The 13,951-nt window shown below is 48.0% G+C and overlaps 1 protein-coding gene across 3 annotated transcripts in view; it reads left to right on the forward strand.

The window, feature by feature from the left end:
- LOC104320698 (mitogen-activated protein kinase kinase kinase 3-like) overlaps positions 1-13,951 on the forward strand; it is an 83,121-nt gene that overhangs the window by 56,220 nt on the left and 12,950 nt on the right. For all 3 annotated transcript variants that reach the window (XM_069778282.1, XM_069778285.1, XM_069778284.1), the window contains exons 6-9: positions 96-209; positions 1,744-1,855; positions 9,526-9,659; positions 12,432-12,505. In XM_069778282.1, coding sequence (XP_069634383.1) covers positions 96-209; positions 1,744-1,855; positions 9,526-9,659; positions 12,432-12,505 — 434 coding nt within the window. The remainder of the gene's footprint in view (positions 1-95; positions 210-1,743; positions 1,856-9,525; positions 9,660-12,431; positions 12,506-13,951) is intronic.

Genomic DNA, 13,951 nt, shown 5'->3' on the forward strand with positions numbered 1-13,951 from the left:
CGATTCCCAAGCAGCTCACTGCAAGGATCTGGCTTCCTCTGTTTACCCAAAAGTGTGACACTGCCGTGCTCCGGTGTTTGTTCAATCCCTTCCAGCTCCTGATCGCGCTGAAATCCCAGGAAGATTTGGACAAAGCGATGGAACAGTTGGAGCTGAGCCCTTCCCTGAAGAGCCTGCGGATCCTTGTGAGCGCTCCAAAGAAAGCGAATGTGAGTCCTTCACCTTCTCTGCTCTTTTGTGTCTGGAGCGAGATGCCTTGTTATTGTGTTGGGGAGTGGAAACGAGTCTCTTGACGGTGCAGAGCAGAGGGCAAGCTGGTCATGAGGGAGGTCAGCCCTGCTCTGGCTCAGCTGCTCAGAAATCTTCCTGTGGTGGCAGCACAGAGACTGAGCTCAGTTCCCTCTAGCTGCTCCTGCATCCTGTGAAGGGTTAAATACCATCCTGATTCTCAAACAAGGTTAAACCCCAAGAGAACCCCTTGTGCTTTCTGCCTAGGGATGGTGTCACCATTCCTCTGTAGCCTCTCCTCCATATACAAGGTGATGCCCTGGCCCTTGCCATGCTGGGTGGCAGCATGGGGACTGTTCCCTCCATGTGGTGCTGCAGTACGAAAGGCCAGGAAGAGCAAACTGGAGAATCCTTCAGTCTCATGCAGGACTGTCTTTTTTTCCATATTTATGTATTTGTTTTTCCCGAGCTCAGTGGTTTTGCAGTTAAGCCTGTTAGCTTGACCTTGCCTGCACAGAGTGTCTTGCCAAAGCACATGTCGTGCTGCCCCAAGCATAGGCTGTAAAGCAAGGGATTTGCAGATGTTGCAACTCTGTTTCTTCCTTATTTCCTAGAAGTACCAGGGAGACTGGGAGTCTTGAAACTCACAGTGCTTGTCCTCGTGCTGCTGTTGGTGCTCGCAGCTCCTGGAACTTTGCTCCTTTTGAGAGGCTCTCAGAAAGTGCAGGGATCAGACTCCCAGGGGGAACTGAGCCATCAGTTGGGGTTTCCTCAGTCCTGGGCAGAAATGGGGCAATCTGCCCTAGCAGCTGTGGGAACATAGCAGTATTGCAAGTCAGCTACTAAGAGCAGGGAAGCCAAGTAGATTCATGCATACCTTTGAGAGTAGGTCCATCTCTTCCTGAAGCATGTAACCATGCTCCTGCACATCAGAACATACGGTTCCAAGGTCATACATAAAATTGTCACAAAATCACAGCGCGCTGTAGCGTGTTGTTTTGGTAAGACTCAGTCACTACCATTTAAGTTACCAGCTGGATATGCATTTCTTTGCTTTCCCCCTTATATGTCTTCCTGAGCAGAGCCTGGTCCTCCACTCTCTGTTCATCTGCTCTGTCACAAAGGAACCTCTGCAGTGCCTGGGCTGCCACTGAAGTCTAGGGAGCATGGAAGAGAGGCTCTGATTTTGGGATTGCAAACTTAGGTTCAGGCCAGGCATCAGTATCTGTATCTGTCTGGAAATAATGCAGTGCAGAAACAGTCTTTTATGTCAAATATCTGTATTTACCATTATCAACTGGACCTTATTAGAGTATTTCAGTAACAGATGTGAATTGTTTGTGGATGATTTTTGGATCACTCTAAATTATGTGCATAATTTTGTTTGTTGTTGTTTTGGGGTTTTTTTAATAGTTCTTGGATAATATGGTAATGGGGAGCCAAATACAGGGTTTCACATGGCGTGTCCACAAGGGCTCTGGCTGAGTCTGATCATTCCCTTTGTCTGATTACCAGCTACTCCAGCCAAACAACAGTAAACAGCACGAAATGAGGATCTCCAGATCCATGGGTGATATCATGGGATCCCTGTACAAAGACTCTGAGAGGACGCGGAAGTATTCAACAGGTCAGTGAAATGTAATGCTTTGTGGGGCGTTTTGTGCTATTACAAGCTGCCCACCATCCCCTTTCTCTTTTCTGTCACAACCCTGTAGTTGCTACAGTCTGGGCGACCACCCTGGTGTCTCCCACCAGTAACTCAGTGCAGTTGCTGCTTATCCTCAGCCCGAGGAAGAGACTTTGCAAGCTGTACAGGTTGGATGAGGTTGTGCTGAGCAGAGGCATGCTGGGCATGAAAGCTAAGAAGAACAGGGGATCTGATGTGTAATTTGAGGGGGGAAATGCACTGATAAAAATCTCCAGTGAATTCGATGCTACTGAAGAAATCAGTATCAAAGTGAAGAATGAGATCTACAAAAAGCCAAGGCTTTTTGAGACCTTGACATATTTATTCCTTTAACCACATGCTGTTCTCTCAGTGTCTCTTCCCCTTTCCCAGTTAGCAGAATAATGTAGCTGAATGGGCTTGGGTTCCTTAGCTCCTGAGCTGGGACCAGCTTTACCACATGAGGACCAAATATGTGTCTCTGTGCCACCAATCTGTTCTTGCTGGTGAAATGAAGTCTGTGGTAGCTGCTTTTGTGGTTTCTCAGGAGAATGGATGTGCACAGTGTTTTGCAGTGGTCGCATGTCAGATGAAGGGGAGCATCCCTTTCCTTCGGAGGTGCTGGGAATAGATACCTGCAGCCTCTGAAGCCAGGCTGGCAAATGCCTAGTGTCGTCTTGCAGCCCTGTAGGGACTGGAGTTTGTAGCCTTGTGTGGTCTTTTCTTTGGTTTTCTGTGCTTGAGTTTATGCTTTTCTTGCTTTCTAAAATACTCTGAGCTTTTTGAAATGACAAGTACTCTTGATAAACTGTCTGTAGGACCTTTTGTGTGAAGAACCGTGTAGGATTTTGTAGAGAGCAGGGTGCCTTGTACAGAACTGGTAAAGCAACCCATAGTACTGTATAGCAGGGGTATAATTATTCGTATTACAACCTATAGGCAGGACTAATGATTTTGTCATACAGTGGATGTTCTCTGCCATGTCTGTGGGTGCTGGTCACGGGGTAATTTCCACAGATCCCTATTGTTTTTGTACAGTTACTTAACTGTAGAAATGACAGCATCAGAGGCCTTGAATAAAGTGGGGCCCTCCTATACAAATATACATGAAGATATACTTCATCCTCCAAAGATCCTCTGTACTTATATGGCAGCAAACAGTTCCAAACTCTTTTCCCTGTGCAACAAAAGAGTATTTTTCTCCAAGGATTTGCCCTTTCTCTGTCTCATAGCCTGTGCTGCCTTGATAACATATCCTGTGGTTTGTTGCATCTCAGACAATGATATATAGGAAATGTTCTTCTAGGATAGGTCCATTATAGCCCCTTGTGCAGCCCTGCTCAACTCTTACTGAAGCCAGGGGTGGGTGGTACATGTACAAGAGCTCTCTTTGGGCCTGGTGTTTGGATGTACTAGGGTTGTCTTTTTCTATTGTGTTTTTTTTCCTAGCTCAAGTGGCTCTTGAGAGTTTGCCCAGAGTCTGGCAGAGTCACTAGATGAGCCTGAATGAAATGCACACACAAACACATGGTAAGGCACAGAGCCTCAGCAGAAACTGTGCTTGAGCAAAACATCTCTGCTGCTCTTTTTTTGGCACTTGTTAAGCTGTTAATGTAAGCCAGCAAAGAGCTGTGGCACCGGCAGCTGTCACTGATGTGTGAACTGAGCGTGATGGGCAGAATTGATTCCATGTGTAGCTGTGCTAGGGAGATCAGTTCTTGCAAAGTTAGACTTTTCTACTAACTTTTATGCCATGCTTTGGCCTTTCCTTACCGTTTTGGAGCTGCTGTAATACCAAGACAGTTCCTGACCAGGACTGCACCACTGACTGTGAGGTGTCACTGCCTTGAAGAGTACCCTGTAGATAAGACAAGGCAGACAAAAGAAGAGATATCAGCTCTGCAAGGGCGAGAGCCTGAGGTACAGATGGATTTTGAGAGAATGCCTGAGTAGCAGAGTGGAGGAATGGGTGTAATGTGCTGGTTTAATCTAGGTAACGGAAGAGAAGGACTGGGCAGCACCAGATGTAGGATGTAGAGTGTGCTAACGTTGGGATCTTCAGGATGGTCTGCATGTTGATTGCTAATGCACCAAAACCAGTGTCCTTGGTGCTGTTAACATAGTTAGGTAGCAAAAGTAACCAATCCATGCTAGTCATCCTTTCTTTTTTTTTTTTTTTTTTTTTTTGTCTTCTTCTCCATGCAGACCCTCAGTCTTGCTCTGAGTTTGAAAAGAGGTTGCAACAAAGTCTATGCATGGTAACGTGGAGTTATCTGGTGTCTGTATGAAGCTACTGCAGCTCTTTAGGAGGTGTTCGCAATCCAGCAGATTCATTTTTTTGATCTCCTGAGTCAGAACTGGGTAATCTAGCAGCTGGGCAGAAACTCCAGTGAGCTGAAAGGGAGAGCAGTGTTTCAAACGGAGCATAAAACTGAACATCAGGCAATAGACAGAGATGATCCTGTGTTGTGGTTCCATGAACCAGGGATTTCACTGAATTGGGTGGATAGTCAAAAGGCAGCCTAAGAGGCTGGGATTTCTGTAGGAGAAACTATTCTTCACTTGCAGTTGCAAGGTATTTCACAGTGTTTGCTTTTGCTGTCATTAAAGTGGTTGCTGTCAAGAGGATCTTAACTCAGTTCAGCTTTTCTCTTGAAACCACATTTAAAAGGAGATTTAAAGTGACTTTATAAAAAAGGTGGTTCAGGGTCATGTTCTCAGTGTTTCGGGGATGTCTCATGATTTTCTGCTGACTCTGCCGTGTTAGCAGCAGCAAAAAATAATAAAACTGCATGTTGTTGGCACAAGCACATTGGAAGGGGGTTAGATGTTCTGGGGAAGATTTGGCTATTTTTGCTACTGCTGGACAGAAAATGTCTTGACTCCATGTCCCTGAAAAACCTTATGCAAAGTCAGTATTTTCTCCCCCCCCCAAACTTTTTTTTTTTTTGGGGGGGGGGGGTAGTGGAAAATGTTCCAGTTTCTTAGTGTCCAGCATCTGCAAATGTTCAGCTGAGTGCCAGGAAACTTTGGCTAAAATCTATTTGGGTTCTGGATTTTCAGATAACTGAGGGTTGTTTTTATTTACTTAGAGGAAATTACATGTTTCGGAACATTATCCACAAATTATTCAGGAGCCCCATTCCAGAATCACTGTTTCAGTGTAAATATTTGCCAAAAGCTTGCTTCCCCCCTCACCACCCCCGGTGGCAAACCAGGTTGCTGAGCCATGGCATCATGTGCCTGCCAGCCCTCTCCAGATCAGGAGCAAATGCTGGTTGAGTCCAGCCTGTCAAATACGGACAAGCCATGGGAACAGCAGGACTTTCGCCTTGGAGAATTGCCACCCTAGTGATGGTGCCCAGGTTTTCATGGGTGCCTGGACACGTGTGCAGCAGCATCTAACCCCTGCTAGCACATTGGAAAGATTTGAATGCAGATCTCCAGAAAGAGATGGCGCAAAAACTTTGCTGGTGCACAGGCTCACCAGATGACTCTGAGAAACAAAGGCCTGGAGGTGATATCTGTGCCATTAAATTCACAGGGCCAGGACACGAGCACTGGTTGGCCGTTGAGGAGGTTGCTTAATCATATAGCCCGTTCCCTGGCCAACCCTGTACTGTTGACTGCCATCCTAGCAGTGCCCAGGTACAAACTGGGGTAGCATGGGCTAGGGACCTGTTGCAGGAGTTGGGATGGATGAGACCCCCCCCCCCCCCCCTATTTTGAGAAGAGGAGGAGTATTTGGCTGTGTGCATAATGCCAGCTGCTTTAGGGCTTAGAAAATGGGCTCTGTCCTGCTTATTAGTATAGAAGTAACCTGAAGTTTGCCTTAAAGCAAGATCTAGGAATCCATCCTCAAAGGGTCAGCATGGAGAGGAGGGAGACTTGTAGGGGTCCCACTGAAAAAGAAGATATCAAGGGAGATTTGATCCATCTGCTCACACCTCCCCTCAACAATCACAGGGTGAGAAATTTCCTGCAGGTTTACCTCTTCTCGTGCTGCTGCATCCTGAGCCCTGTGTTTCTGCCAGGGCTCAGCGGAGCAGCACATCTTGATGTCATGTCCCTCGTTCAGCTCTGTGGCGACATCATCCCAGGGCTGGGCTCTCCGTGGCTGCAGCTGTGAGCGTAGGCAGCTGCCAACAAACCCTCCCTGGCTCTGACTTTTAAGGGGCTTCTCTCCTCCATCGGGACCCCTGCTTGATGCTGATCGGTGATGGATAAAGTTTTGGGAAGGACCTGCCAGGGCAGGGAAAGGGTGAAGCCAGGGAATGTGAAGGTGGAGGGAGGCCAACCCTGGCACAGGGGAGCTGGCTGTACGTGCAGCACCACAAACTCTGCACATACTGCATGAAAGACACTTCTTAAATAAAAATAACAGAAGGGAACATGAAAGACCCCAGTAGATGCCAGCAGTGACTGTAAGTCTCCGTGCTGGCCTGGTTCACCCTGATCAGGACATGCTGTGCCCTAGTCTCAAATATATAGCTTTACATTAGTGTGTGTAACATGGAGCAGGAATCCCTTCCCAAAGCACCTTGCTTCAAAGGGTAACCGAGGTCAGATGCTCAACCGGTGCCAATCTGCAGAGTTTCTCCGAGTTCAGATGCTCAACCGGTGCCAATCTGCAGAGTTTCTCCGAGTTCAGGAATCCTGAATAGACCTGCTGAGATCCGGCCAGTATTCAGCTTATAAAGAAGTATCTCAGAGCCTTCCCCATCCCCACTGGGTCTGAGGACTGGAGCTGACGTGTAATCCTGTCGACCCCAGGAGGACAGTCCCATGAGGGTCTCCTCTCTCTGCCTGGTGCTGCCGCTGTTTCTTGAGTATTAGGTCAAGTGCGAAGACCATCCATGATGTGTCAAACAGGCACATCTGCACTTGTCTGTCCATTTCTTCCTCTGCCTTTGGGTTGGTAAAGCAGCATTATCTAATATATCCAATATGCTTTGTGTTGGCCCCACTATGAATTATGCCTGCCATTGAGTACCATAGTTGCTCTTTCTCCCTGACCGCTATTTTCTATTCCCCCCACCAGCAGCACTGAGATTGCCTGAGGTTTTGTTAATGGGGCACAATAGGGCTGGAAGCAGGGGGAATCAACCTTGGGCTCTGGGGCTCTTCTCTCAACACCTCCTCATGTTCCTCCCAGGCAGATGGGCATGCATGGTTGCAAAGCAGCAGCAATCAGTGCTCCTGGAGGTGTGAAGCTGCATAAATTACTTTGAGCAGTTCTTCTACCCACACAGCCTGGCTGAAAGGGATCTGGTTCAATCCAGCAGTTTGCAGGTGTGCAAAAGCCTAAGCATTTTGTTTAACTTCCTTGCCTGCTGGGAAATGGCTAGTGTCTTATCCCCTTTTACAGTTTTTGGCAGGAAGTGTGACTCTGGAAGGTCAAACAAAACTGACCTGATGACTGGGAGCAGTTGTTACAGGCAAAGGCTTGTTGTGAGATCATGCAAAGTCTTTACGCTTGTGATAAATCTCATTTAACTCCCTGGGTTCAAAGTCAAACAGGGCACATGCAGCTCTTTGTAAAATCCAAGTCAACGACTTTCTGGGCAATGAGTGGGTTGTTGCAGCAAGAGGTCCCAGCACTGCACGAGCAGACCCACACCTCATCGTAACAGTAACAGAAATGCTCAACACAGCTAAGATACAGCGGTTACACCATGCCAAATCCTTTAGCAGCTTTTTGGAGCAAGAGCCACCCAAATGCCCTTATGCTGCATTCTGGATTGACATCTGCTAGGCAACCGAGGGGATGATAGTGCAGTGATTTATCCAGGGTGCCCGAACTGTTAAATGGTTAAACGTTTGTTTATTTATCTTCAAAGAGAGGATGCTGTACTTCCCAACTGGTTTTGTTTTTAGGGCTGGTGGAAAGCCAGTTCATTATGAGTGCCGCAGCACTCGAGAGATTCTCTCCCCTTGATCTTGGCATTACTTCAGTTGGACTTTTTTCACTGTGTTCTTATCCTGCAGGAAATCTGTGAAGGAGAAAATAGGAAGAAGAAAAAAAGTAACTCAAAGCCATATGACTCTTATTTTTACAATCTGAGCAAGGAGTCTGTAGGAAGATGTACCATGGGACAGAGATATCTATGTATTTGCTATAAATCCAGCAAGCCTGATTTAGTGATCTTTAATGCTGGTGTGACACTGTTAATGTTAGAGCTCCTGATGTGTATCAGCTTAAGTGAAAGGTGGGGACTTGGATTTGCAGTGTTGATCACGCTGATGGATTTATGCCAGAGATCAATCTGGCACAGTAACTGTGATGCGGGATAGCAGCAGAAGAGGCAGAATTGTTGTGCTGATTGATCAGTGTTGACTATTCATGATGGGATAGGCCCCTTCCCAGTACTTTCTCTTGCAATACTGTGCTTAGCCTGGGCATGTTGTTACCAAATGGTAGTAATGAACCAAAGAGTTGGCAAGCATGCTGTAAAAATGGATACAAAGTGTAAGGAAATGCATCTCCATGTGCTTTCTAACTCTTCAAGGATGGGTGCTTTCTAGAAGTCTGCTTGAAAACAAGTTGGTTTGTTGTGTGAAGGCTCACGTTGCACAATGCTGCCTGGTTAAAGCTCCAGCATGGAACAGCACGGACCTCTGTCAGCAATTCCTTGCCTTGAAGTGATGACAGCCCAGGGATGGAGGGGAGGGACTGCAGAAAGACAAGCGGAGCCAAGCCTGTGCATCTGGGCCAAGTGAGGGCAACACTCCCTAAAGCCTGAAAAGGCACAAGGAATTAGTTAGGGTGGATTTGGGTGAATAAGGGGAAGGAATGGGACGTCCATGTAAGGAAGCTGTGGAATTCTCTTCCAGAATAGAAAACCCCCTTCTGCAAACGAGCCCTGAGGGGGAGCCTGTGAAAAAGCCTTGCTGTCTGTGCTGAGGTGCAAACTTAGGGGTTTCCAGGTGGCTCTGCCTGGTGTGGAGGCTCTGCCAGCTGCAAGTGTGGAGCCTCTGGGGCTACAGACGGGGGAGGCAACTCTCCCTTTGCAGGACATGGGACAAGCTGATCCTGTAGATTGTTCCCCTCCCCATGGTTCTCGGCTTTGAGGGCTGGTTTTTCTTCCCCTTTACTTTCGTATAGGAAGGGGGAGAGAAGAGGGGTATTTGAGTTCAAATTGTTTTCCGTATAAGAAATGTTAAAGTGATGTTGCACTGAGTTCACCTGAGCTGTTCCCCAGATTGCTGAACAAGGCAGTGATGTGATCAGTGATGTGATCCTTTGCCTGGAGGTCAAAGAGGGGAGGTGGGTTTGGAGTTTGTGTTTTGCTTTGAGATTGACTGATTGTATCACAACAAAACTCTGGAGCCCTTTTCTTTCTGCCATCGACAGAGCACCTGGATACAGTGCACAGCTCTTAGGATCCAGGGTAGGTTGAAGGCCAAGACTGCTAGATGTTGCATGGCCCCACAGTAATAAACTGTCCCTGTTGTAAAAGCTTTTTAGGATTCCTATGAACAGTATCACATCTCTAGCTCCTCTGTTTCCTTCCACACAAGTTCAAACCCAGCAGCATCTCCAGGAGGTCTGCGATCACTGGAACACTGTCTCTGGAAGGACTTGGATGTGGCAAGTCCTCTCCCTGACCTATGCCTTTCCCATGTCCTAGGCTCTCTGCACACTGGCCGGAGTTCTCCACCCCCAGGGAGTGTTCCTGAAGAGCAGCAGCAGATCGCTCGCCAAGGATCCTATACCAGCATCAACAGCGAGGGCGAGTTCATCCCCGAGACCATGGATCAGAATGTAAGTGGGCCAGGGCATGTGGGTTAAACCAGGACAGTGTTAGGCACGAGGGAGGCTGCACTGTGAGTGCCGTTCCCACCATTAAATTCCCAGCGGGCCCCATGCATGGGCCTCAGGCCAGCTTTTTCCAGGAATGGGTGCCCCCGGGCTTGACATGCTCAAGAAACAGCAGGCCTGATTTCCAAGAACCCTAAAAGCCAGCTGCAGTAGTGATAGGAACATGCTCAGGCACCCTCAGGTAGCTCTGGATTAGCATAGATCTGGGACACGCATGCACGCCAGCTGTCAGGCCCTCGTGGCCACAGCCTTCCCGGATCCCGGGGACCACGAGGGAGTGTGCCAAGCAACCAATTGCCTGCGATTGCAACAGCCTGGGGATGTCAGCAGCTCTTGCTTCTTCCCGTGTGCTGTTTCTGCCTGAGCTCCAGTTACAGTTCTTGGCCCTGCCCACAGCCTCTCTCTGCGGTTTTGTCTCTCTGTCCCTCCCCCATATATTTTTTTTTTTCCTCTCTTAATAAGGAGTTTGGATATCCCAATCTCTCAGTAATAAAAGAGCAGCTAGTTCTTCAGCACTGTGATGAGCAGTACCTCTTCCTCCAGTCAATCTGGTACCCACGATGGGGGAAACTCTGCGGTGTCAAGGGACCAGAGGGGGAGCAGCTTACATCTCCCTCTCTGTTTGCATCTCTGTTCAACCTATAGCTCCAAAGAGCTTCGTATAGGTCCTGAGAAGTCAGCTGGGCTGTCTGGGCACAAAATTCATTCTTGCAAAGCTCCTGGAAGGGCAGGACTAGGTCCACAATTTGCAGCAGGGTTGGCCATGCAGGAGGGCCACGGAGGGACATCTGGAAGGCACTAAGCTCACTCCAGGAGGCTGCTATGACGGCCCCCAAGGATTCTGCCTGGGGAGACGTTAATTTCCTACACTCAAGTAGCACCCACTGGTTTCCCTTTTGTGTGCAGGCTGTGCCAGTGTTTCCATGGCAAAGTTGTGTTTTCAACAGTTTATTATACAGCCATTAATAAAATAAGAAGTCACTCCGGGTGAGTCTTGGCAGCATCAGAGTGCAGATGTATTTTGTGCTCCGTGCAGCCAAAAGTTGGCTTTCTATTGTTTTCACATGCCTTCCAAACACGTTTGGTAGGATTAAGACAAAGTGTGTCTGTGTGCAGGGGGAGGGTCCCCATGAACCCTCCTGGGTGTAAATCAGCACAGCTCCACTGGCTGTTAATGGAGCTCTGTTAGCGTTAGCTGAGCCCTGAGCCTGCTCCTGATGAAGGTTCCCAGATGCTCTCCTTGCTTTTCCCCAGCATCACTCTGTGGGTGGCCTGCTGCCCTTCTCTGGCAAATTAAATGCAGGAAAAAGAGGATTTGGGGATGGTTTGGGGTTTTGTTTTTTTATCTCTTCTCATTGAGCAGCCATGCTTTTCCCCATATGGGCTTTGCCCTCAGAATATTCTTGTGCCTGGTGGAAAACCACTTACAAGCTGGTGCTTGCTGCCTTTTGGGGGATGCCCCTGTGCAAACCTGTGATGTAACTGCGGTCTTTGCCTTGACACCAGCTTGGCAGATGAACAGAGGTTGAGTATGGAGCCTGCTCAGATTCCCAATTTTATGCTTTTGAGAAATGACTCTGTTTCAGCATTATTTTAACTGCTGGGGGAGACCTGGCATGGCTGACAGAGGTGGGGAGTGGGGTCTAGCAGGGGTCTTGCTCCTCTTTGGCTAGTGCATTTTGAAGAATAAGGCTTTGGGGTAAAAACTGGGAAGCAGAGAAAAATCGCACTTTCCAATTGGGACTGTCCTGCCAAAACAATGCGAGCTGTTATGACAACCGGTTGAGGAGGTTGAACGCAGGAATAGCGCATGGAAAGGGAGGCTGTTGCTGTACAGGAGGAAGGAGCAGCGACGTGAGTCCAGGAGCCAGCAAAGGGTGACTCCACGTGGTGTTTAACCCTTGTTGCTCAGCTTTCCTGGGAACGAGCTAGGCTTGGGGCTGGCTTTGGAGTAGGGGTTAGCGAGTGTCCACAATGGGTCTGCAGCCAGGAGGAAACATCATATTGACCGCAGCATAGCGTGGCCCTGAGCAAGTGCTGCTCCGCGTAGAAATGCACATAGCCCCTAGGTTTGCTACTCAATACAAAACCTCTATTGTTACTAACCAGCTATAAATAACCCCATCCAGTACAATGTCTCATCCAGGAAGCAACACAACTTCAGCTTTTGACTCACTGAGCTAGTGAGAGCCAAGCCAGTTCCTCCAGCCAAAAGCCCTGGTGATGCTTCACTTATCACCAGAGAGGAAGGCTGGTCTTGTGTGCCAGGACATCTTGGGGAAGTCAGGAGTCCAGGGCTGTGATCCTGGCTGTGGCACACAATAGCTGCTTCGCCTTGGGCACATCATTTGTGCCCTGATTTTTTTTTTTTAATTACCTTTTTTTTTTTTTTAAACAAATACTTGAGCACTTTGAATCTCATTGACTTCTCAGCATGGTTTCAACATCAGGGTGCTAATTATCTTTGCCTCGGCTTCCCTACTAGTAAATAGCAGTTGGAAAGAACAATAATCCAAAGAGGGCACCATAAATGGATTTCCATGGGGAAGAAAACTTTTGTTAGATTGGATCTCATCTCTACTGGAGCTGGCATCAGCTGGTGTAAATCAGCCGTCTTCAGTGGAGCCTTGTTGACCCTGCAGAGGTCTGCTAGTACTGGAGCTTGAAGAGCTATGGTGTATGGTTTCATTGTTTTCCCTTTTCTTTCACTGTCAGATGCTTGAAGCTTTCATCAGCCCCGATGAGTCACTGTCTGGGAGCTGCCAGTCGCTGGACAGATCTGTGGACAGGTGAGTTGTGCACGTCACCAAGTTCAGAAGCTGAAATGCAGCCTCCACTCCATAGTGGGAGAAGAGTGGGATTAGTGGCATCCCTTGAGGTTCCTGTTGGGATGAGGATGCACCTGAGAGAAACAAATTTCTCCTGAACGCTAAAAACCAGATCCTAGCACAGACATCTGTGCAATGGTATGATTTGAATTGCAGTAATCTGAGCTGGACAAAGTAGCTGGGGATCTGCGGACAGCCTGGCTTTGTGTGCCCCAGTTTTCTGCTTCGATCAGATCCGTTTCCTACCCCCGTGGCTTTCTGCAGTCACCAGGTCAATACTCTGTTAGCCTCTACGTGCCACGTCCTCCCCAGGCATGCTGTCTGCTCTCCATTGACCACTTGTAAATTCGGCAGCCCCTGTACACTGCCAGCAGCCACAGGCGTGTCAGTCAAGGTGCTGAGGACACCAGACGAGCAACAACTAAGTTTAGCTTCTCAGCAGGAAGCAACTAGGACACGTTGTACTAACACAGGCTGCAATTCAATAGTTGGTGCGGCTGGTTGGTCCAAGCTCACACGTGCACAGCAACTGTATGTCTGCTGCTGTGCACAGTAGGCTGTGTATAAGACACAGTGTCCTTTTGGGAAGCAATATATCTTTTTTTCCATCTGCATCAAAGATTTTCTTTTTATTCCCGCCCCCCCCCCCCCCCCCCGTTGTGTTTGCCATACAGCATCGAGGCTGTGTTCCAGCAGGTCTGCGTTGTGTTGATTTGATTGTGTAGCGTGCTTTGGGTTTGCAGCTCTGTGTGCTTTGGATCTGTCTCAGCATCGAGGTCCGTTTCCTTTTTGTGGCTTTTAATAATTTCCTGTAATGTATTTGCTCATTGTTGCTGCTGTATCGAAGCTGGATTCCTTGTGCTCCCAGGCTCTATGCCCCAGCTTTGCTTTTGCATAGACTTTGCTAGGAAGAACAGAAGGAGCATGGCGTGATTGTAACACTTGATTGTGAACTGAGAGAAGAGTGTTAGGTATGGTTGCGAGAGGGTAGTGTGGATTGATTTCACATACAAAGAAGCAGGCAGCTGTTGTCAGTCATGGGGTTTAGGAGCTGGAAAAGGCAGGAGGAGGGCTGTGTTCTTCAAAGGCAGAAAGAGGAGTAAGTATGACTATTCCTGCAAAGATGTAGCTGAGCTCTTGCAGCCAATTGCTTGAGACGGCATTAGCCTCAAGAGGGCACAGCTAGTCACCAGGCATCGTGACAAGTCTGATGCTAAGAAATAACACAACAAATTCATCTTTGCTGTAGCAAACCTGCTGTGATCAGCTTTGACATGAGTAGATTTCAGAGCACTTTACAAAGCAGATTTCTACTACTATGGGCATTTTGTTAAAAGGGAGAGTGGAAAAGCAACCTGTGCAGATCACCCTGTTGGCCTTTACAGAGGCTGGGGTGAAATTAGGATT

Source organism: Haliaeetus albicilla, chromosome 2, assembly GCF_947461875.1.
Source record: "Haliaeetus albicilla chromosome 2, bHalAlb1.1, whole genome shotgun sequence".
Classification (NCBI taxonomy): Eukaryota; Metazoa; Chordata; class Aves; order Accipitriformes; family Accipitridae; genus Haliaeetus; species Haliaeetus albicilla.